General features: G+C 36.3%; 1 protein-coding gene across 1 annotated transcript; it reads left to right on the top strand.

Moving 5' to 3' along the window:
* Positions 1-10,411: 10,411 nt before the first annotated feature.
* On the top strand, positions 10,412-22,491 carry LOC103716134 (CwfJ-like family protein). The gene is made up of 10 exons (XM_008804012.6): positions 10,412-10,591; positions 11,918-12,042; positions 12,121-12,619; positions 12,722-12,876; positions 18,389-18,586; positions 18,664-19,239; positions 19,785-19,864; positions 20,348-20,702; positions 21,005-21,217; positions 21,980-22,491. Exons 2-10 carry the CDS (start codon positions 11,998-12,000, stop codon positions 22,304-22,306), a joined length of 2,448 nt encoding a protein of 815 aa, XP_008802234.4. The 5' UTR covers positions 10,412-10,591; positions 11,918-11,997; the 3' UTR covers positions 22,307-22,491.
* Positions 22,492-24,095: the final 1,604 nt, after the last annotated feature.

The raw sequence follows: 24,095 nt of genomic DNA, 5'->3' as shown, positions 1-24,095 counted from the left end.
ACTGCTAGAACTCATAGGAATCTATCAGTGGTATCAGAGCCAGGTTCTCAGTTTAAGCTTTTATGTTTTAAAACTTGTTTATCTTTTTGTAAAATAATCTGATAGATCAATAACCAATCCATCCGGGTCATAGGAGAAAGAAGGGATCATCACCCTCTTTTCCAATTCGATGGGATCTCTTATGGCCTGTAGGGGTGCCATTGTGTTTGATTTTTGAAAATGAACCATAAAAGGTTGACTAAACTCTGTTTTAATCATCGCAATTAAATCTGAAATCATGAACATGTTTAGATTAGATCTAAAGTATTTTTGTAATTGATTTAATTGCTGATTATGCATGATTAACTAGATTTGAAATTTGGATGCATGTGATGCATGTTTATGTTAATATATGTAATATGAATAAATCTGAAATCATAAACTTGTTAGATTAGATCTAAATAAAATTTATGATTCATTTAATCTCTGATTTTGAAAGACATATCAGATCTGAAAACACATGCAAAAGTTGTATAATGTTTAAATTAATTCATGACAGTTTATATATATGATATATGAACATAAATCGTAATGATTTAAACATGAATTAAAAGGTGAATTACACATGATTAATTATCACACTCAGATCTAAAAAATATTTTAAGAACAGAAAGTTTATAATTAATGTGTAATTAAAAATATTATGCAATGATATAAACTTTCATAAGCTTTACACTTAATTAAAAAATAAGTGATATGAAAATCTAGATCTAGTATTGTAACTCAATTCAATGACAATTACATAAGTATTTGGGCATTTAGGTTAGCTTGAATCAAGTTCTTAAGATTGGGTTAGACCTAAGGTTAGAATCGTTCATGGACTAATAGAATTAATTGATCAAATCTAATTAAGTAGTAACTAGATTAGGTCAAGAAAATTCTAGTTCAATTTACAATAGTTGTAAATTAATCAAGTCCATTTCTTTGATTAGACCAACATGGAACTTGATTTAGGCTCAGAGGTAGAATCCGAGTCATTTGAGTAATCAAATCAAAATTGATTAACCAGTCAGTGTCTAAGGTAAGTTTGGCAGATTTGACCAATAGTTTTTAATTGGGAGCTACTCGCACTTATTCGTCTTTGTCGAGTTGATGGTTCCTGCCAGATTCACCACAACACCTTATTGCAGTCTGATTTAGTGGTGCCGGAGCTTGTGCAGATGATACAAGGTTCAGATCATATATCAGGGCTAGGTAGCTTCGACCAATTTTTGAAGAATATCAGTGCAGACAATTGCACAAATGCCTTCTCTCCAGAAATTCTGCAAGATGCTGGTGAGGAGACTAAGGAGATGATACTAGGTTCATATCATATATCACGGCTAGGTAGCCTCAACCAATTCTCGAAGAATACCAGTGCAGACAATTCCACTATTGCCCTCTCCTCAGAAATTTTGCAAGGTGCTGGTGAGGAGATTGGGGAGATGATACAAGGTTTAGGTCTTATATCAGGGCTAGGTAGCCTCGACCAATTCTCGAAGAATACCAGTGCAGACAATTCCACCATTGCCTTCTCTTCAGAAATTTTGCAAGGTGCTGGTGAGGAGATCGGGGAGATGATACAAGGTTCAATCATATATCAAGGCTTGGTGGCCTCTACCAATTCTTGAAGGATATCAGTGCAGACAATTCCATCGTTGCCTTCTCTCTAGAAATTCTGCAAGGTGCTGGTGAGGAGATTAGGAGACAATACAAGGTTCGGATCATATATCAGGGCTAGGTGGCTTCGACCAATTCTTGAAGGATATTAGTGTAGATAATTCCACCATTGCCTTTTCTCCAGAAATTTTGCAAGGTGCTGGTGAGGAGATTGAGGAGAGGGCCGCAATCCTTGCGTCACTCGGTGATAGCCTGCCCATGCCATCAGTTGGTGATATAATACGAGAGGTGACTGATGAAGACTTTAATGTATAATTTTTTTTTTCATTATGTAGGTCCTAGAATTGTTTCCCATTACATTTCTTCATAATTATGGGTGCCGCAAGAGCGAAGCCCCTAACTATGATGATGTACTAAATGTGCCAATTGGTTGCTATAGAAAAGAACTACGTATGGCTTGATCCCCCTTGGAAAGGGGTACGTAGGCAGCCCGAACATGTGCAGCCATTGATTTTTGTAAAAAAAATTAAATTTCAGCATGCTATTACTGCTAGAACTCATAGGAATCTATCAGTGGTATCAGAGCCAGGTTCTCAGTTTAAGCTTTTATGTTTTAAAACTTGTTTATCTTTTTGTAAAATAATCTGATAGATCAATCACCAAGCCATCCGGGTCATAGGAGAAAGAAGGGATCATCACCCACTTTTCCAATTCGATGGGATCTCTTATGGCCTGTAGGGGTGCTATTGTGTTTGATTTTTGAAGATGAACCATAAAAGGTTGATTAAACTCTGTTTTAATCATCGCAATTAAATCTGAAATTATGAACATGTTTAGATTAGATCTAAAGTATTTTTGTAATTGATTTAGTTGCTGATTATGCATGATTAACTAGATCTGAAATTTGGATGCATGTGATGCATATTTATATTAATATATGTAACATGAATAAATCTGAAATCATAAATTTGTTTAGATTAGATCTAAATAAAATTTATGATTAATTTAATCTCTGATTTTGAAAGACATACCAGATCTGAAAACACATGCAAAAGTTGTATAATGTTTAAATTAATTCATGACAGTTTATATATATGATATATAAACATAAATCGTAATGATTTAAACATGAATTAAAAGGTGAATTACACATGATTAATTATCAAACTCAGATCTAAAAAATATTTTAAGAACTGAAAGTTTATAATTAATGTGTAATTAAAAAGATTATGCAATGATCTAAACTTTCATAAGCTTTACACTTAATTAAGAATTAAGTGATATGAAAACCTAGATCTAGTATTGTAACTCAATTCAATGACAATTACATAAGCTTTTGGGCATTTGGGTTAGCTTGAATCAAGTTCTTAAGATTGGATTAGACCTAAGGTTAAAATCAATCATGGACTAATAGAATTAATTGATCAAATCTAATTAAGTAGTAACTTGATTAGGTCAAGAAAATTCTAGTTCAATTTACAATAGTTGTAAATTAATCAAGTCCATGTCTTTGATTAGACCAACATGGAACTTGATTTAGGCTCAGAGGTAGAATCCGAGTCATTTGAGTAATCAAATCGAAATTGATTAACCAGTCGGTGTCTAAGGTAAGTTTGGCAGATTTGACCGATGGTTTTTAATTTGGAGCTACTCGCACTGATTCATCTTTGTCGAGTTGATGGTTCCTGCCAGATTCACCACAACACTTTATTGCAGTCTGATTTAGTGGTGCCGGAGCTTGTGCAGATGATACAAGGTTCAGATCATATATCAGGGCTAGGTAGCTTCGACCAATTTTTGAAGAATATCAGTGCAGACAATTGCACAAATGCCTTCTCTCCAGAAATTCTGCAAGGTGCTGGTGAGGAGACTAAGGAGATGATACTAGGTTCATATCATATATCACGGCTAGGTAGCCTCAACCAATTCTCGAAGAATACCAGTGCAGACAATTCCACTATTGCCCTCTCCTCAGAAATTTTGCAAGATGCTGGTGAGGAGATTGGGGATATGATACAAGGTTCAGATTACATATTAGGGCTTGGTGGCCTCGACCAATTCTTGAAGGATATCAGTGCAGACAATTCCACCATTACCTTCTCTCCAAAAATTCTGTAAGGTGTTAGTCAGGAGATTGAGGAGACAATACAAGGTTCGGATCATATATCCAAGCTAGGTGGCCTCGACTAATTCTTGAAAGATATCAGCGTAGACAATTCCACCATTGCCTTCTTTCCAGAAATTCTGCAAGGTGCTGGTGAGGGGATTGAGGAGACGATATAAGATTCGGTTCATATATCAGGGCTAGGTGGCCTTGACCAATTCTTGAAGGATATTAGTGCAGACATTTCCACCATTGCCTTCTCTCCAGAAATTTTGCAAGGTGCTGGTGAGGAGATTGAGGAGAGGGCCGCAATCCTTGCTTCACTCGGTGATAGCCTACCCACGCCATCAGTTGACGATATACTATGAGAGATGACTGATGAAGGCTTTAATGTATAATTTATTTTTTCATTATGTAGGTTCTAGAATTGTTTCCCATTACATTTCTTCATAATTAGGGGTGCCGCAAAAGTTAAGCACCTAACTATGATGATGTACTAAATGTGCCAATTGGTTGCTATAGAAAAGTCATACATCTATCTTTACATACTTCATGGCAACATATGCCCCACTTTTTTTTTTACTCCAAGAAACAAAAATTTGTTGGAAAAATATTTAAGGTGAAATATGTGTTATTTGTCTATATATGTCCAAAGTATTTTCCATGCTGTTATTTAATGTCCTAGACAAGAAAAAGTTTGATAAATTGCTATGTGTGTGCATGTATATGTGCATGTACATGCATCCATTTCTATGATTGTTGTGTCGCATATACTAAAGATGTGCCACGTTTTACTAGCTCTTTTTTGTTTCCTTCTGGGTTGATGTATTCAAAATCCTTCAATTCTATACTTTTTGTAAATATTTTGTTATTGATTTGAGTTAATCTTATCAATAGTTAGTAAATTTTGCATATGTCAAGTTTCGCCAACTAGTACCTGAGGGCATATCTGCCGGCAACTGGTTTGGCAGGGTACGGGTCCCTATTGTGCCGCTTTAGGGCAAATTGACATTAGTAGAATTGGAGAGGGAGGGCAAATTCACAAAGAGAGAACCAGGGAGTGAGGAGGAGAGGAAAAAGGAGAGAGAGGAAAAGAGATGGGGGGAGAGAGGGGGAAAGGGCTTTGTAGAATCGAGGTTTAGAAAGTAATTCATCATATCAGGCCTATGTACACAACATACGTATACCCTGTTGTACGTGCTATGTAACAAAGTCGCAATATAAAGAAGTTGCTAAATGATACAAGAAAATTAACAACAAGACTATTAAACTATGACATAATTGTCTAATTTAAGAAAAATTTCAACCAGGTTACTCCCACATATCCAAAAAAACTCAATTAATCAATGGAAAAACTCTCATAATTTCTCTATTTCTTACTTTTGTGGTGATCTTTTGATGATGCCAAAGCTCTCCATCATGTTTCTTTAGAAGCTGTGACAACTTAGCAATTGTAGAACAAATTCCAACACTACTATTGTCAAGTTTCTGACAGAAATTGTCCCTGAATCCACGTAATAACTCAACAAAACAAAAGAATGCAACTCCTTTAGCGGAAGCCTGTGTATAGATCAAAATGGGATAATAGTAAAGAATTTGAGAAAGGAAAACCATAAAATAACTATGATTTTTCTAGTGTAAAGTTTCAGTGTACGAAATCAACACTCCCCATCATTAAACTTTACAATTTTTATAAAAAAATTCATGCTCAAGAATTTTACTCTATCAATAATTGCAATTCCTAAATTAGGTCTAATTTTTGCTTGGATTTAACAATATTTAATGAAATGATGGTTGACTAAGACAACCAATCTTACGTAAGAAAAATTATAAATTCACACTACTAGAATAATCCTAAGTCCTAACCTTCAACATTATTTTTGCATGCACCAAATCTTGCGAACCTCCCAAGCCACCAAAATCTCATCCATTATTCTAGCGATAGTACCACTAAATTACTTGTATCAAGACATACTAGAGTTCTAGCAATCCTTCCTCATCCTTTACCTACTCTATGCCGTAGCACCGAACCATTTAAGATGGTACTTTTGAAAAGATATGTTATTTGAACTCATCTTTATCACTAAAGCACTTTCTCAAGCTACATTTATCCATGCAGTGTAAGTATACAAGAGTCAAGATCAAGATTCGCTGTCTGGTATCGGACCCCGTACCGGTGCCACACTAGCACAATGTCGGTATAGTATCGAATGAAATTTTTTTGGTGTACCGAGTGTCGGTACACCACCCATATTGGGTATCGGTATCGAACCGCTACAGTACAATATACCATGTACCGTCCGATTTAGGCCGGTATAGTAAACCATGGTCAGAATCTTTTAGTATATATCCTGCCCTTCTACAACCATTTCACAAAAATATCAACTCTTTCTCTTTGATAGACTCCATAAAATCTTGTGACCACGGTCTGAAAATAAATTGTTGAACACCTCCATAGTCATTTGCCTCTTCACATCTTCCCTATGTGTTTATCCTTGGTGGCTAGACTTGGGATACTTCTTTCTTTTTTTTATTTTTCAGGTACCATAAATCAAATATTTTATTTTTCTTTTAAATACTTAGCAAGAGAAGTAAGAAAACAGGTGCGACTCTTGCTTGGAAAGTAGAGTCATTGGTCAAAATTAATGTTTCTAAAAGGTTCCTTGTCAATGTATTTTATGAAACTTAAGCTGAAAATTGAAGTTCTCATTGTTCATTTCTATCTGAAACTCTTTTTGTCGGAATGTTTCTTAAGATTATATTATATATTTGTCAAACCATTCATGATGTGTTTTTTCTAGAGTTACTTAAAAAAGTATATTATATTTCAAATTTGAGGTATTTCACACTAAAATATAATCTTATCAAATTCAATAACAGCTATTTTCTTTCCTTAAACTGCATTTTAATCAGAAAAAGAAAAGGGAAAAATCAATAATGGAGTTTAATGGACATGATTGCAATGGAGACTAGTCTTTAAAAGTTAAACAAAGAAAAGACATTGTTACTAGCATCATTTCCACTGGCACAGGAAAATAAATATAGAAATCAGAAAAAAGCAGAAAGTATTTGTTATGTAACCAAAAACAACTACTTAGTTTCTCTAGGCTCTGGGATTTAGTTCGTGCCTTGTGATTTTCTTTCTTTCTGCCTCCTTTGAGGCTTGTTGTTCTTCATTCTTTATTGTTTAATAAATTTGGGTGCATTCTACCCTCCCTTCCCCTCAACAAAAAAAAAAGGAAAAAAAAGTTATGAAGCTTAAGAAACTTCTAGACCTTGTGAGCCAGATTCACAAGAGGACCCTTTATGATTCTTGAACACTTAGTATCAATCTTTAACAACCTTAGAAAACCAAAGGGAACTGTATCTATAGAAATGCCAGACTCTAGTATGGAATTTAGCGCAACAAAAGAGAATTTTCTAAAGTCCTGATGATATCAACTTTGGTGCGAAAAATTTTCCAAGCCTAAGACAACGTGCAGTATTTTATTTATTGTGACGACCATGCGGATCATATGGCAAACACAACCTAATGAGAAGATGTGAAATAATAAGGAGGAATCTCTGTGTCCAATATGCCCGACAATCCTCTATCGCAGCTAATCTCTATGTCCAATACGCCCGTTGATGGTTCCTCCCCCACACAACAGGCTGGTGACGAGCCATATTATATCCCAAGTCAGGAGGTTGATGGTTGCTTCCCCACACAATATCCTGGTGATGAGCCATCTATCCCAAGTCAGGACGTTGATGGTTTCTGGCAGATTCACGACAACACCCTACTGCAGTCTGATCCAGTAGTGCCGAAGCTTGTGCAAATGATACAAGGTTCAGATCATATATCAAGGCTAGGTGGCTTCGACCAATTCTTAAAGAATATTGGGATAGGCAATTTCACCATTGCCTTCTCTCCAAAAATTCTACAAGGTGATCGCGAGGAGATTAAGGAGATGATACAAGGTTCAGATCATATATCAGGGCTAGATAGCCATCAACCAATTCTCGAAGAATATCAGTGCAGACAATTCCACCATTGCCTTCTCTTCAGAAATTTTGCAAGATGCTGGTGAGGAGATTGAGGAGATGATACAAGCTTCAGATCATATATGAGAGCTAGGTAGCCTCTACCAATTCTCGAAGAATATCAGTGCAGTCAATTCCACCATTGCCTTATCTTCAGAAATTTTGCAAGGTGCTTGCAAGGAGATTGAGGAGATGATACAAGGTTCAGATCATATATCAAGGCTTGTGGCCTCGACTAATTCTTGAAGGATATCAGTGCAGACAATTCCACCATTGCCTTCTCTCCAGAAATTCTGCAAGTTGCTGGTGAGGAGATTGAGGAGATAAGATAAGGCTCAGATCATATATCAGGGCTAGGTGGCTTCAACCAATTCTTGAAGGATATTAGTACAGACAATTCCACCATTGCCTTTTCTCCATAAATTTTGCAAGGTGTTGGTGAGGAGATTGAGGAGAGGGCCGCAATTCTTGCGTCACTCGGTGATAGCATGCCCACGCCATTAGTTGATGATATACTGCAAGAGGTGACTGATGAAGGCTTTAATGCATAATTTATTTTTTCATTATGAAAATCCTAGAATTGTTTCCCATTACATTTCTTCTTAATTATAGGCGCCACAAAAGCGAAGCACCTAACTATGATGATGTACTAAATGTGCCAATTGGTTGCTATAGGAAAGTCATACACTTGTCTTTACATACTTCATGGCAACATATGTTACTCCAAGAAACAAAAATTTGTTGGAAAAATATTTAAAGTGAAATATATGTTATTTGTCTATATATGTCCAAAGTATTTGCCATGCTGCTATTTAATGTCCTACACAAGAAAAAGTTTGGTAAATTGCAATATGTGTGCATGTATATGTGTATGTACATCATCCATTTCTACGATTGGTGTGTCGCATATACTAAAGATGTGCTATGTTTTATTAGCTCTTTTTTGTTTTCTTCCGAGTTGATTCAAAATCCTTCAATTCTATACTTTTCGCAAATATTTTGTTGTTGATTTGAGTTAATCTTATCAATAGTTGGTGAATTTTGTATATGTCAAGTTTTACCAAATTAGTACATGGGGGCGTATCGGCCGACAACTGGTTTGGCATAGTATTAGTCCCTATTGTGCCGCTTTAGGGCAAATTGAGATAGGAAGAATTTGAGAGGGAGGGCAAATTAACAAAGAGAGAGCCGAAGAGCGAGGAGGAGAGGAAAAAGGAGAGAGAGGAAAAGAGATGGGGAGAGAGAGAGGGGAAGGGCTTCTACCATATTATCCAATAATAAAATATACCGTCACCTCGTTTTGATTATCCAACAATATTATTTTGGGCTTCTACCATTTTACTCTTCATACTCTATTATCCAACAACTTATGACTTTTAATTCCATTTAATCTCTGACCATATATTGTCAACACAAAAGACATCACAATTGACTCTAATTTGCATCACAGTTATCTCAATGGGACAAACATAATATACTAGACGTGTCTTCTGATGAGTGCAAGAGCACATGTGCTTCACGGCTTTGAACATCCAATAAAGTGTTGTCACCCTCAAAACCCCTAATCTAACCCACCAAAATCATGGGGAACGGGAGATTTCAACCCAGGTCTCCAAGTACAACCACTAGAGACTTTACCAGCCATAGCAATGCACACAAAAGTAACACTGCGGCTACTTCAAACTTGAATAGGCATTTACATTATTCGGCACATTTACAATCGCATGACGCTAAAAGGACACAGAAAAATGGAATCCAAAAAATCAGTGGCCCATGCAACTTGTTAGCCATATAAAGGAGATGACTAATGTCTGTCGATGGATAATTCTGCAATAACTTGAGATTGGAAATGAAATCTCCTACCAAAAGACGTCTTCGATCTAACCAGGATTAGCATGGCACACTATCTTCGAAGTATTGTTTCCTACATCAACGAGTATTTTTCTTCTATCATCTTTCAAAAGTGAATTCGATTTTTTTCCCTCGGAAAGAGTGAGTGAGAAGTGGAAATCGTTTCTCTTATCTAGAAATCAATAAATAAAAATATATAAAAAATTATTAAATTCTTAGAAGTCATGTTAGCAATTTTTGATTTTTTTTGATTAAAAGTACATAAAATCCACGTCTTGTTTTACTAAAATATGAATGTGTTTTTTTCTGTCCAAAAGTTCCATTTCTTATTCGCCATACCAATTTTGTTTCTATTACTTTTCCCTAAAACAAAATGCAAAACCAATGTAACTTTATATTGGTGCAATGAACAAAACATACATAAAAACCAAAATTAATATAGGAGCTCATTAGTCTTCTTATCCACTTAGCGCACTGGTCTTTAAGAAATTTTAGAAGCTGATGAACGAAGAACACATCATGGCAATATCATGAATTGAAATTTGTGAATTTCCAGAAAGCAATAGTAATAAACTTGACTTAATAAAAAGAAGAAATTTTTATACATTACCAAGCAAAATGTCTAATATGACGTTCAACCAGTTGTGCTGTTTTTTTTTGACTATCCCAACTTTGGAGCGAAATTGTATAAATATATTTTGTGAGGGCCCGCACACAGTTGGGCCAGGCCCATTGGCCGTTGCGGCCTCTCCCTCTCCAGGTGCTATAAAGCCCCCGATAGCTCACCCGTTCCGCGAACCCCCTCCTCCCTGTTCTCTCCTTGCCCTCGGACCGGGATGTTGCCAGATCTGGGCACTCCGGCGGCCTGATGTTCGCCGCCGACCTTGCTCATGCCAGGTTGTACCTCCGGTATCCTCCGCCGGCGCCTCTTCTCGCCGGACTTCACCACCCGCGCCCCCTGTTCTCAATAGCGAGGTAAGATCCGTCCATTCCCCTTCTTTACTGCCTTCCCTCCTCTCGATCCACTTGGGAGGATAAATCAATTAAGAAAAAAAAAAGAGGAAAGAAGAGGGAAGAAGAGGAAATAAGAGGAAGAAGAGGAAAGAAGAGGAAAGAAGAGGAAGAAAGAGGAAGAAGAAGAGGAAGAAGAAGAAGAACAGAAGAAAAAGGAGAAGAAGAAGAGGAGAAGAAGAAGAAGAAGAAGGGAGGCCGGGACGCGGCTGCCGCCGGCCGGATGCCGGCCTCGGGCCGGCCCCCTTCCGGGCACTCTGACGAGGGGTCGCCCCTCCCTTGGGTCACGGGTGAAGGAGAGAGGAGAAGAAAGGAGAAAACCTATAATATTTATAGTTTTTTGAGTATTTCTATTGCATGATTTGTCTACATGAGCTCAACCTTGCAAATCAAAAATTGCGACTTCATCGCTGTGAATTGCCTATTCATCTAATTTTCTTTACCAACAGAGTTAAAAGAAAAAAATAGAATTCAAGCAAAATAATACCTCCGAAATGCGTACAAATGTTCCATTATTTTTTTGGTAGATCTCCATTGTCTTCTATCAATAATTGGAAAGGTGTGGGCCATCGTATTACTTTACACTTCCTTACATCTAATATAGGAGAGGATTATTCTAAGAAGGGCTGCTTCTCAGTATAAAATATCATCATTTTCAAAAGAAACTCAAATTTCATCCTTTCTTGTTCAAAATAAAAACATAAAAATCTAGTAACAAATAAGTTTTATAGTGTAAGTTATACTCATATTTTATTCAGGCTTAATGTGAATACTGCCTTTGAAATGGTTATTCCAATTATTCTTGCTAAGCACCTTTTAGCAACTCATTTTTTCAAGTTCATTTCAGAAGATTGATTAGGTATTTTAAGAAGTAGATAATATTTTCCCCTGCTTGGTGATAGCTTGGTGGGCAACTTTCAGCAATCAAATACGATGGAAACAAAGAAGTCTTGGATCTAAAAAAGAAAAAGATGGGGATTTTTTTTGTGGGAAGGGGGGGTTGTGTGCATAGTAATTATTATTATATTATGATATCTGTGTTTAGGGACAAGGAAAAGTAAAATATGAATTTTTTTTTTTGAAATTGTTATTTCATATATGAATTTTATTACTGGCTATAGATTCTATCATTCTGACATAACTCTAGCTTTAGGATGTTTTTCTTGATAAAATTAAAAATTATATAAATTAAAATTTTTATTAAAAGATTTCATAAAATGTTTTAAAGATATTTTTTAACTACTAAATTTAATTATCCAAGCTTCATGCCTGCTTTATCTCACTTTGCAGATTGATTGGCAGTAGGATTAGGAACACATTAGGCCGTGTTACTCTAGTGCTGGTCAAATATACCAAAGAGAGAAAAGAAAATGCTCTCTGGAATCAAGTTTATACCCAAAGATCAGCTCTGCCAGGTAAGCATCATTTTTTTATTCCTTTTCTTTTTTCATTCCTTTGAATTTGTCCTTTTTGCAAAATTTTAATTTTGATAGGTGAAGAAGTCAAATTCAGACTTTGATGGTTCTGATGAGGAGAGGAAGGATTCAAGCAGCAGGAAGGGGAAGCACAAGAGATTGAAAAGGAACCAAAAGAAGAGGAAGAGTTCACGATATGATAGCTTTGATGAGGATGATGAACCCTTAGGGAGAGAGATGGGAAGGTCGGAGAGCGAGAGCGACTCCTCTTTGGATAGGGATGAGGAGAGAAGGTCTAGGAGGAGGAGGAGGAGTTCACGATATGATGGCTCTGATGAGGATGAAGAAGGCTCAGAGAGAGAGAAGGGTAGGACGAAGAGCGACAACAGCAGCTCTTTGGATAGGAATGAGGAGAGAAGATCTATAAGGAGGAGGGGGAGAAGGGAGAGCTGGTCAGAGGATTCTTATTCATCTGAGGAGTATGAGAAGAAGAAGAAGAAGAGAAAGAAGGAAGGGAGGAGGAAGCCTGGGAAGGAGAGCAGAGGGAAAAGGGATGGGGGGAAGGATGAGTTCTTAGGTAAAAATTCCTTTTTGATTGTATTTTGATTTGTGTTGCTCAAACTATGGAAGTTGTGGGGCTTGAAATTACTATACTTCGGTTTTTTTTTTTTTGTTATAGGTGATGAAGATGATGAAAGAGACTTCACTGCCCAGAATGATACAGAGCTTGCAAGGAAGGAGTTGGGGCTTGAGTGGATGTTGAGGTCTGGAAGCAAGATGGACAACAATCAGATACAAGTGGACAATGAGCCAGAAAGGCCTATTGTTGAAGAGGTAAAACTAATTCTCTTTCGAAGCATATTGGGTGGTTCTGTGTTGTACCATATTCACTGCAAATTTGTCTAGAAACTTAGTCTCGATTTTGCATTACAACATTTGCTGGTGTTACTTCCACTAATTTCTTTGGTAATGAAGAATTTATTAAGATGTCAAGTGATAGATATCCAGTGCATTAACAATGCCCCAAATATTATGAAGGGTTTGACTAAATGGAGTTTCAGATCCACATCAATATGAAAAAAACTGTCCTCGATACATTACACTAACCTGAGTCCTCCAAATTCATTGGAAACATATTTGAACTCTTTTGTGCCACATGATACTTTCTAAGGTACTTTCTCCATGTCTTTTCTTCTTTCTTGCATTCTCTCTTTTCTCAAAATTGATGACTAAATTAGAAGAAATGCAAAGGCCATTCTACTCCTTTATTCAAGCCAGCCTGGTTTTGTTATAGAATTAAACATGTAAAGTATCTAGGGTTCATTAAAGTAACATCAACTAGCTCAGTCAAGTTTTCAACACCAACAAACTAAGGTGTCAATGCTACAATGTCCAAGGTTTGTGAGACCCCTCCTTCCTAAGCATGATATCAACAATGTGGGAGAAAGAGAAAAAAGTTCTCATGATTTTTTTTAATTTATGCATGAAAATTGACACATAAATAGGTGAGCTTTATATATTTGCTGGTCTTAATTATTAGATCCCCTTCCCACTCATTATCTAAAAGGATTTAAAAGACCACTCACTTGACCTATGAGTTCCTCAACTACAATCTAGAAAAAAAAAAAAAACACGTGCACTGCACCTGATTATGTACATGAATACATATATATGTAGATACACACACATATGTATGTGTACATACACACACTCACACTCATAGAGAGAGAGAGAGAGAGAGAGAGAGAGATGGTATGTAGAGATGGCCTTATCACGAATAATTGATTGGTTAATCATTTATTATGGACTGTGTCGTTAAAGCATGTAAAAGAACTATAAATCCCTTGATTGAATGCAGTGGGATGGAACAGGGGGGAGGGTTAGAATTAGGTTGACCGCCAGCAGTGAAAGCATATCCAACTATGAAATGGATCCAACTACCGTTCATAGCTTGGTGAATGAGGACTCAAAAAGCTGACACCAAATAATTGGGACATGGTTTTATGATTATGGTTATTGAACAAATTCAGTAGGAAGGACAGTTTTGGAAGAAGCTTAGTACACTAAGCCATAATGACTTCATTTATATCTGCATGCTTGCATGTGTTCCTTTTAACACTTGTTATTCCTCATTCTCTTTCCTTCTTGTTCCTCTTCCTTTTTAGCAAGCCTGAAAGCATTTTGATCTAAAAAAGCTTATAAATATGGTAGGGAAGTGATCTATTTCAACCATCAGTGATACATTAATGAAGAATGAAATGCCCATGCTGCATTTTTATTCTATATATGAAGGAAATAATAAATTAAAACTTCACTAAGTGAAATCATATGCTGCATGCTCTGCAATTTCCATGCTAGCCGAGGAGAGAAAGAGTAAGGTGCATGACAAGAAGAGATGTATCAACCAAGTGCAGAATGACTGATAGGCAGAAGATGTTAATGGTAGGGGATGACTAAATTCTCTGAAAGTACATCGAAGCATTTTATGAAGAATGTAAGGTTAAGCTAGAATTAGCAAAATCTTTAATATACATGACAGGGTAAGGAAAACATGCAAGCCAAAATGAGATATAGCAGAGATTTAATCAACACTTGGAAGCTTAAATACTATAGTTCATGTTTAAGATAACAAGTCAATCATTACTGATGTTTGAGATGCAGGTCAAAATGCTCCAAAATAGAAAATAAATCAAATCAATTTTAGCTTGAGACTGAAAAAGTGTTGTCACAGTTATTCTGATGTCCATTAAATTGTAATAGTCCCGAACTGATCTACTTTATTAACACTATTGAAAAGAATTATGCAACCATAGTGAGGAAGCTTAATTAGCTTTTTTTTTTTAGGGAAAAAAATGCTCATTATGTGGTCTATGCTTATGTTTTGATGCCTTGGTTCCTCTTCTTTTAAAATTGCTGATCCGTATGTTAATGCATCAATTGAACTCTTTCGTGCACTTATAATTTACTACTTTCTATATTCTGTGTTTCCTTTTGTTGGGGGGGGTGCATGGGGTGCTATAGTGAGCTTTGAGGAGCAAGTGCTTGCAACATGTAGACTTCTTGTGCACTCATCAATATAGTAATGCACCAATGGGGCAATAGAGCTGAATTTACTTGCAACAACTATACCTTTTCTCTTAGGACTCGTTTGATTTGTCGGAAGAATTAGAATATTTTTTCTAGGAAGCTGATGCCTAGGTATATGATACCTGAGAAAGTAGTTTTTGTATGTTTGGTTGACCATCGAAAAGTGGTATAAGAAACATACTTTCTAGAGTGACTTATGTTTGGTTGAGCATCTATTTTTTCTGAAAAAGTTGGGTAAAATACCTGTTATGTACTTAATAAAGGGGCTAAGGAAAAAACATCACACGTATAATTTTTAGAATCAAATATTTGGAACACTAAGGTCTGGAGGTTTTGAAGTTTCAATACCAAAATGACGAGAATATACTTTTAATAGCTATTTTAAAATATTTTTAACTATTAAAATTACGACAATTCATAATATATCTTTAATATCTATTTTAAATTTTTTTAATCTAAAAATATGTAAAATATTTAAAAATAGCTATTAAAATATTGATTGGGTTGAGTTTTTAGTTAAAAGTCAGACAACTTCTTTATTTTATGGTAAATTTTAATAGTTATTAATATATATATTTATATTAAAATTACCACGACTTCTTTATATTGTGGTAATTTTTAATAGTTTAAGATTAACTATTAAAAATGGCTATTAAGAAGATCATGATGGCTTGAGGGCATTTTTGGGAAAAAATACCACAGTTTCCAGCTAGTGGGAAAATGGCTTTTCCATGTGTCACATAGGTTTTTCTTTTTCATGAAATGTGGGAAAGTTATTCCTATGAAAAATTTACTTTCTCATCTCTCTTCTTTGAAAATTCTAACCATTTGAGGCATTTTTTCATTTTTCCATTGACCACACTTTCCTGTTGCCTCTTCCGTGGCAAGTGGCACTTATGCAGATAGGAGATGATCACCACTAAAGGTGGCAATATATGCCTTTGTAATCATCATTGATTAAACCATGTCTACAGGTTGACATGTGATTGTTATATTCTGAGAGGTTAGTAGGTCCATTTTCGTTGATATTTATATTGTTTAGCCATTCTATGTTGGCTGAGATGAGTGCTGGAAATTGTCAAGTTAAGATCTGACCTGTCACCTGCAAAATAGGTTGTTTGTCCAAAATGATCTGCAGATTTGCTTGGCAGTGTATAGGTAACCACACATTCGTCAAGACAGTAATCCACCTCCACCATGCATTAGGTTCCAGGTCAGATCATCTCCAGAGTACTGCTACCCCAGTCCACAAGCATGCATGCGCATAGGACACCCTAAGAGCAAACACCAAGGAACCCTTCAAGGACCACACAAGGTCTGCAGTCCTCTATGGCCCCAAAAAATTTTAAAATACTCTTAATGGAAGTGGGTTGAACCTATAGGAAGTAGGGCAAATTAAATTAAAAGTGCCCACTAAAAGGTATTGCCCCAAGATTCATACAAGGGGTTATACTCACCTAACCCAGGTGGAGAGCATAGTCACCCATTCCAAGGTGTGTATTCAGGTCTCAAGTCAAATAGGATCAACTTAGATGACCTCAAAGTCCAACTAAATGGTTGGAAGGATAAGTCTAATTGGTCCAATAATAGTTAAAAGAGTTTAATTCAAGATATGCTCATGTTAAGTTCATCATTACATGGAACCCATTCCTAATATTGTGGCGCATTAGCAAAACTTTAATTTTATTCCATTTAAGCATATGGTTCTAGGATTTATTAACCATTTAAGTATTAAACTTAGTTAACGCAAAGAGGATTATAGTCAATAAATATACTATTTGGCTGCTATGGACATTAGGACGGCATACTAACCAGTCTTTCCTTACATTCATGTCCAATCTAAAATGGCTTTTAATCCATTAAATTTGGACAAAATTTCGGTAGCATATCCCTTTAGATATCTGTAAGTAAGAGCATGGAGTAGGAGAATAAGGCAGAAAGGACATAAGAAAGTGGGACAGCTTGCTGAAATTTCTGCAGAGATTTTCCTCTGATTTTTTTTGGCTCTAATCTCTCTCTGACATAGAGAGAATTGGGCTTATATTAAGCCCGTAACAGCTGTCTAGGCAGCTGTCAACACCTTAGAAGAAATGGTTTATTTCGAAACAATTGCTCAAGACACCTGTCAACACAAGAACAGAAGCCCAAAACGCTCTAAACTGCTTCAGGCCAACCACTTTAGAGGTACAGAATAAACCCAGATTGACCCAGCACAACCATAATTGACCCAGACCTGACCTGAACCAATCATAAATTAATATCTTTAGTTTGGCAAATTTTTACAAGTGGGGAGTAGAACTCATAATTCATTCTTTCAACATAAGCATCTTAATTAATGAGGCATGCAGTTTTTTTAAAATTGATATGTCAAAACATTTTTGAGAAACCTATATTTTGGAACACATATTTAGTTAAAACCATATTAATATTCTATGATTAGTCTCTCTAAATTATCAGTAATTGAATTACTACAAATTATGTCGGTTAATTTCATCAAACTATGTTTTATTTCAATAGGAGTTTGGAGTTTAAGTAAAATTTTAAAACATGGTCTTGGCATCTTTTGGTGAGGTTTGTTCTCTTTGCTTCCCAAATACCTTGAGGGTGAGATGTCGCAATAGTGTGCTAGCAGGGGAGAATTTGGAAACACACCAATGTAGTTGAAACAATTAACTTTAGTAAAATTACATTCACGAAGATGTTCAAAACACCTATCTGCATTTCTATTGGTTTATGGAAGTAATGGTTGTTATTGGAGGATGCTTCCAATTTCTGTGCTCATGGACTTTGATAAGAATCTATAGCAAGATAGGATATTTGTGCCTAATCCTGAACTTATTGGGCTTGTTGTTTTGTATTCATATTTGCTCTTAGCCTATTATCATGATTCTTAAGAAAAAAAATAAATAACATGATGTACATGATATATGTTAAACTAGGTATAAACAAGTTACTGCTATTCATAAAACAAAACTGTTAGTATTGAAACCCTGAGCTTGATATGTTATTTAATTATGGATGTATAGTTAATATAGAACTATTGAGTGTAACTCTTAGGCCCTAGGCTCTAGGCTCTAGGCTCTAGGACTTTGTGCTAATAACTTGAGAAATATTGTGGATGTTTTGAAACAGCTGATTCTTGTCTAGCATTTGCATTTTTTTTGCCTGCAATGAACATATCAATAACTGATTTATTGTGTCTCTGCTACCTAAACATGGAAAGCAACCTTGAGTTAATCTCTTTTTTTGGTATGAACAGGTCAAGAGAACAAATCCAAAAGAATTGAATCCATATCTGAAAGATAATGGAAGTGGTTACCCAGATGATGCTTCCATTTCTGAGGCTGGCAACCAACTTCTTCCTTCAGTTGTTGGTGATGGTGGTGCTAGCTGGAGACTGAAAGCCTTAAAGCGCGCAAAAGAGCAAGCAGCTCGTGAAGGACGAAAACTTGATGATGTATGCCAACTTCTGATATATACAGTTAAATATAACACCAGCTTTTGTGACCAATGATCACAGTTTCCCTTGTACAGGTTGTTGAAGAACGATGGGGCTCTTTGAACCAGTTGGCTGCATCTGTGACAGCTTCTAGGGCTGCCCCCACACATGCTCATCTACGCGCTATAAAAGAAAGAAAGATGGGACAAGCAGAAAGTTCTGATGCTGTTGCAAAAGGTGGAACGAAGGGAGGTGATGAAGAGGTACCCAGTGGCAACCGAGATTATTTACGTGATAAGTCTTCTCGGCATCCTGAAATGAGAAAACCTAAACAGGATTCTTTATCGTGGAAAAGGAACAGAGTTCGGAATATGTCTTCAGAGGATAAGTCACTTATTGCTGAAGCTATGTCTGGAGTAAATAAATTTTCTAATGATGGAAGTTTTATGGAAAATATTGTTTGTCTTCAAAGAAAAGATGCAGCTGTTTCTGATGACTGTCATGCAAATGTGGAGGCAAATGATCGCAGGGCAAATGAAATGGACTGGAAGGAACAAAGCTCCAGTGAAATGTCTTCAGCCAGTAAACAGGTATTGACTGCAAATCAGTTAGCAGCTAAAGTGCTGCAGCTTCGAATGAAAGGGAAGCATGAAGAGGCTGAGAAACTTTCGGTGAGACATTGGATCTATTAGTACTTGTCTTACTATCATTACCTATAATTTCTTTTCTATATATTTCATAACAATTAGGGAAAATCTAGAGAATGCTGTATGAATTTGCTCACGTTAACACCTTCATGGAGTACGGGAGCAGTGTTGCAGTAATGCTTTTGAATATATTCATTTTCATGCCAATAGAGGGTCCAGTTGTTTTGTATCTGTGTAGAAATGGCTTGCGCTGTGGAGTTCTAATCTAAGTTGCATCTTTTTCATGTCAAGGAATGGATATGAAGGTGTAAAGAATCAAACTTGTGTTGAAAAAAATGCATAGACTAGTTAGGCAGTAATTTGCCTTTTTGTTTATATAAAAAGATGTTGAATACAGTTTTGCAAAGTCAAAATTGAATTTCTACTTTTGTAAGCAAGGAAATCTCATATTAATTGAATGCTCATTCCTCACATGCAAATACACAGTCTTGCTAGTTCAAGTTCTTGAGAAGTTATATGACGGGAACTTTTGGAATTGACCAGATAGATATATTTCTTTTCTTTTCCAGAAAGAGATGGAGGACATGGCCAAGAGACCTGATGCTGGCACTAAAATAATTAAACAGGAAACTGAGCAATGTACAAGCAGGTATGCTGCAGGCCTATCAAAGTTTTTATCTTTGTGTTACTTCTCAAAGGGAGATACATCGCATTACCATGTATTCATTTCTCATTCAATGTAGCAATACTACTCACAAGCATATTTCAGTTCTCAGTAATAGTCCATATCATCTTTATCTCTTAGGTTTATATACCTCTTTACCACTATATGTGTGTGTCTATCATCTTGTAGTAGCATTGGTCAAGTGAGAAAATAGGAAGTTATTTGAATTGCATTTTGAACCACCAAAAGTAAATCACATTTTCATTTTGGTAAAACTGCCAAAGGTTGCCTATGAGATATGGTCAGATTTCTTAATTGCATCATGTTTCCAGCATCTGAGAAGATTTAAGAGAATGAGTGCCCTAGACATAATTTTACTGAATGATATTCTATTTCTATAATTCATGTATGTTCGCATTGGAATGGAATCTTCTGTTTCCCTTATCTTTCACACTCCCTTGGTTGTAGGTTTGTCGGGAGGCAGATATCTAATGAACGCAAGAGAAGGGAAGATGATGCTGATTTGCATCTTGCCAAGAAAATAACGCAAAACAGAAAATATAGCTTGTCAGGAAGGGTAGATGATGAATATGATTTTGATGATGCTCCCAGCAGAAAACGAAACCGTAAAATGGAGAAAGTGCCTGAAGAAAAAAGAAATATTTCAGCACGACTCTTGACACAACAAGAGCGTTGTCAATTTTGTTTTGAGAACCCCTCAAGACCAAAACATCTCATTGTCTCCATAGGAAATTTCACATACCTGATGCTACCTCAGTGTCAACCTGTCGTGCAAGGCCATTGTTGTATTTTGCCAATGCAGGTCAGATGTTTTCCTATTTGGAATATGTTATGCATTCATTAGTTTTTATGTCCTGTAAGTTCCATAATCCTAAGATGCATTTCTTTACACTTTGTGGAAATGCTTCTGCTGAAGCATCATTTTAATCTTGTCAAATTTTTGTTTCCTGAGATGCAATCGTGTTTCTCATACTTTCGGAAGATTATAGTATCTTTTTAACAAATAATTTTCTAAGATAATCTTGTCTTTGTTGGGATGACTGCTGTTTTTCTTTTACATTAAAGCATGTTGATCTTATGCGATGCATTTTTTCCACCATGCAGCATGAGGCTGCAACCAGAACTGTTGACAAGAATGTGTGGGAGGAGCTACGGAACTTCAAGAAGTGCCTCTCAAAGATGTTTGCTAGACAGGACAAGGATGTGGTGTTTCTTGAAACTGTTATCGGCTTGGCAAAGCAACGCAGGCACTGCTTAATTGAGTGTATTCCTGTCCCGTATGAGGTTGCAAAGCAAGCACCTTTATATTTCAAAAAGGTTAGTAACTTATATTCTTCGAAGTGCAGTTTTGTCAGCGTTAGAAGATATTGCTAGGTGTTTCTGAGGCTAGTGCGGGACTTTCTTATATCTTTCTGCAAAGAAACTGTTCATTTTGCATTATTTTATCTATGTGTTAATCTTCTGCCTGTAACTCTAATGTTGATTTTGTCTTATTCCAATGTTACCTGCCGCATGTATAAGCCAAATATCGGCATAGGATATGTTTTCATGCTTGCATATGTTTTCATGTTCTTGTTTGCATTCGATTAATTTAATCATATTTTAGTTCTTCAATTTTAAAATGCTTTCAAGGCTCCCCCTCTATGTACGAGTTTAACAGACCATCACTTCGATTATCACCAGACTTTTGATATCATTTATTCTCCTGCTTCATTTAATGTCGTCAGAAAGTTATTTACCATTGTTCACTGATATCCCTAATGGACTGCTTCAAAACCATTATTCATGATTAATCATGTCATTTTGGAGTTAACCGATTATATCCTATGTTACGATGAAGCTTATCATTGCTAAATTTCTTTGAAACTCCTCGTATTGTTATTATAATTTTTACTGTATGGTACAGTGTGTTTTGACGGTGGATGAGCATGACCGATTACCCTTTTTTAAGGAAAATGTGAAGGCGTTTTAACGTTCAAACAGTGCTATTAGAATATTCCTGATGTCAGTAAATGCCAATATCCTTCATTCTTTGTCGAATGTGTATGGATTATCTAAATAGTTGGAATATCTTGTCAGGCAACCGAAGAAGCAGAGGATGAGTGGGGCCAGCATGAAATGAAGAAGCTCATCCCAACTAGTGGGAATCTGCGGCAAGTGATACCCCAAAACTTTGCCTATTTCCACGTGGAATTTGGCCTTGACAGGGGATTTGTTCATGTGATCGATGATGACAGTAATTTTAGCGGTGGATTTGGCCTAAACGTCCTCAGAGGGCTTCTTCGTCTGCCTGAGGAGGACATGCACCGGCGCCGGAGGCATGAGCCAGTGGAGAAGCAAAAGCAAGCAGTTGCTAGTTTTGCCCGGGAGTGGGAGCCCTTCGATTGGACGAAGGAGCTTGATTAAGTATGAAAACCTGGTGGATCGATGGTGTCTTTATGGATGTTTCGATCTTATCCTTTTTATCAGTGTAATTTGATTTTTTTTTTTTTTTTTTTTTTGAAGTTCAGTAGATATCAGAGTTTTGTATGATGGGATCACAATCGTGAGTTTACTTTAAAGATGAAAGATTTCCTGCTTTAAAATCAAAAGAGAAGGAAATAGCATGATTGACAGGGAAAGCCCTCACATGAGGTCATGGTGGTAATATTTTTGTCACTGAAAATTGATTCATGATTCAATAATGATACCATTGTTAAGTTCATGATTTGAGGTTTTATTTATAGTTTTGGATAAATAATTTTAAAAAGATATAGGTGTAACAGATATTATAAATATAGAAAGATAAAATGATTTTCTTTGACCAAAACATGGAAGATTCGTCATCATTTCTATCAGTAAATGAAATGATATAAAGAGATGAAAAGAGGGAGATAGGGAAGACGGGGTTAGGAGGAAAGAGGGACGCTATTCTAGCTAAACACATTACCCACGGCCCAGCCCCTTACAGGCCGAAACCACTGTGGCTGCATACAAACTTATTATGTTCGTTTCACTATATTATCATCATGACAAATAAGTAGGAAGTCTGTTTTCTTACCTTTAAAGCTGCTGAGGTATGTGAACTAGCAAATAAAAAGGCTGTTTTGAAGGATTTACAAAACTAGGCTCTATTTTTTGAGAAAATTCACGGATTATGCTCATGCCAAATCATCGGTAAGAGCATTGCAAGATGAACCCTCCTTTGAACTAGTTGCCTCCAAACAAACCAAAGAGTCTACAAAGTGTAAGGTGTCACCTTAAGCCAAAGATGTGTGATAAACTTACAACTCAAAAATAAGTATTCTCCTATATGAAGATCTTCTACATTTAGGGCTCGTTTGGTTCGTGGAAAGGATTTTGAGTAGAATATTTTTTCTAGGAAGCTTATATTTGGGTATATGGGTATATGATACCTGAAAAAGTAATTTTTGCATATTTAGTTGACAATAAAAAAGTGACACATTGTAGAGTGACTTATGTTTAGTTGAGCATCTATTTTTTTGAAAAAGTTGTATAAAATATATGTTATGCCTTTAATAAAGCAAAAAACCTTAGCCCATTCTATCTAAAAATTTAAGGGTATTTTTGAAAAAAAAATTATCCTAATTTTTAGCTAGTGGAAATTAAACTTTCTCATATCCCATATGATTTTTTTTTTATAAAATATAAAAAGCAATTTGTCTATTTCTCTCCTTTAAAAACTCCAATCAAATATGAGGTGTCTATCCATTTTTCCGTTGACCCTACTTTTCCTCTCATTTTCTCACGAGCCAATTGAGTCCTTAATTTCGTTTGTTATAGATAGAGCGCTCGCCTACCACCCCTCCAGCCTATGTCTGATGCTCTACTCGATGGTTGAGCACTTCCCAAGATTTCTCATGGTATCTCCCTACTCACCAACTCCCAGAATCTCCATGATGGTTATCTTCAATCGTGGCTTGATCCTCGGGTTGAAGCAAATAGCTGACTTAGTCAGATTCACCAGTTGCTGGAAGCTCTATAGTACTCCTCTAAAATCCTCTGAATTGCTTGTGCTGATTATCTCGTCGCTCGAGCCAGAAGCATGCAATCATTGGCAAACAGCAAATAAGAGATCTGGATGGAATCTGCCATCGGCCTATAGGCCACCATAGCCTCAACCTCAAAAGCATATTGGAGCGATTTGGACAGTGCATCCGCACAGATGATGAATATAAGGGGTGAAAGAGGACAG

The sequence above is a fragment of the Phoenix dactylifera genome, chromosome 12, assembly GCF_051530095.1.
Source record: "Phoenix dactylifera cultivar Ajwa chromosome 12, Ajwa_hap1_PhDact_Kaust_v1.1, whole genome shotgun sequence".
NCBI classification, from domain to species: Eukaryota; Viridiplantae; Streptophyta; class Magnoliopsida; order Arecales; family Arecaceae; genus Phoenix; species Phoenix dactylifera.
Note: the sequence above shows the minus strand (reverse complement) of the source record. Positions and strands in the feature narration are given on the sequence as shown.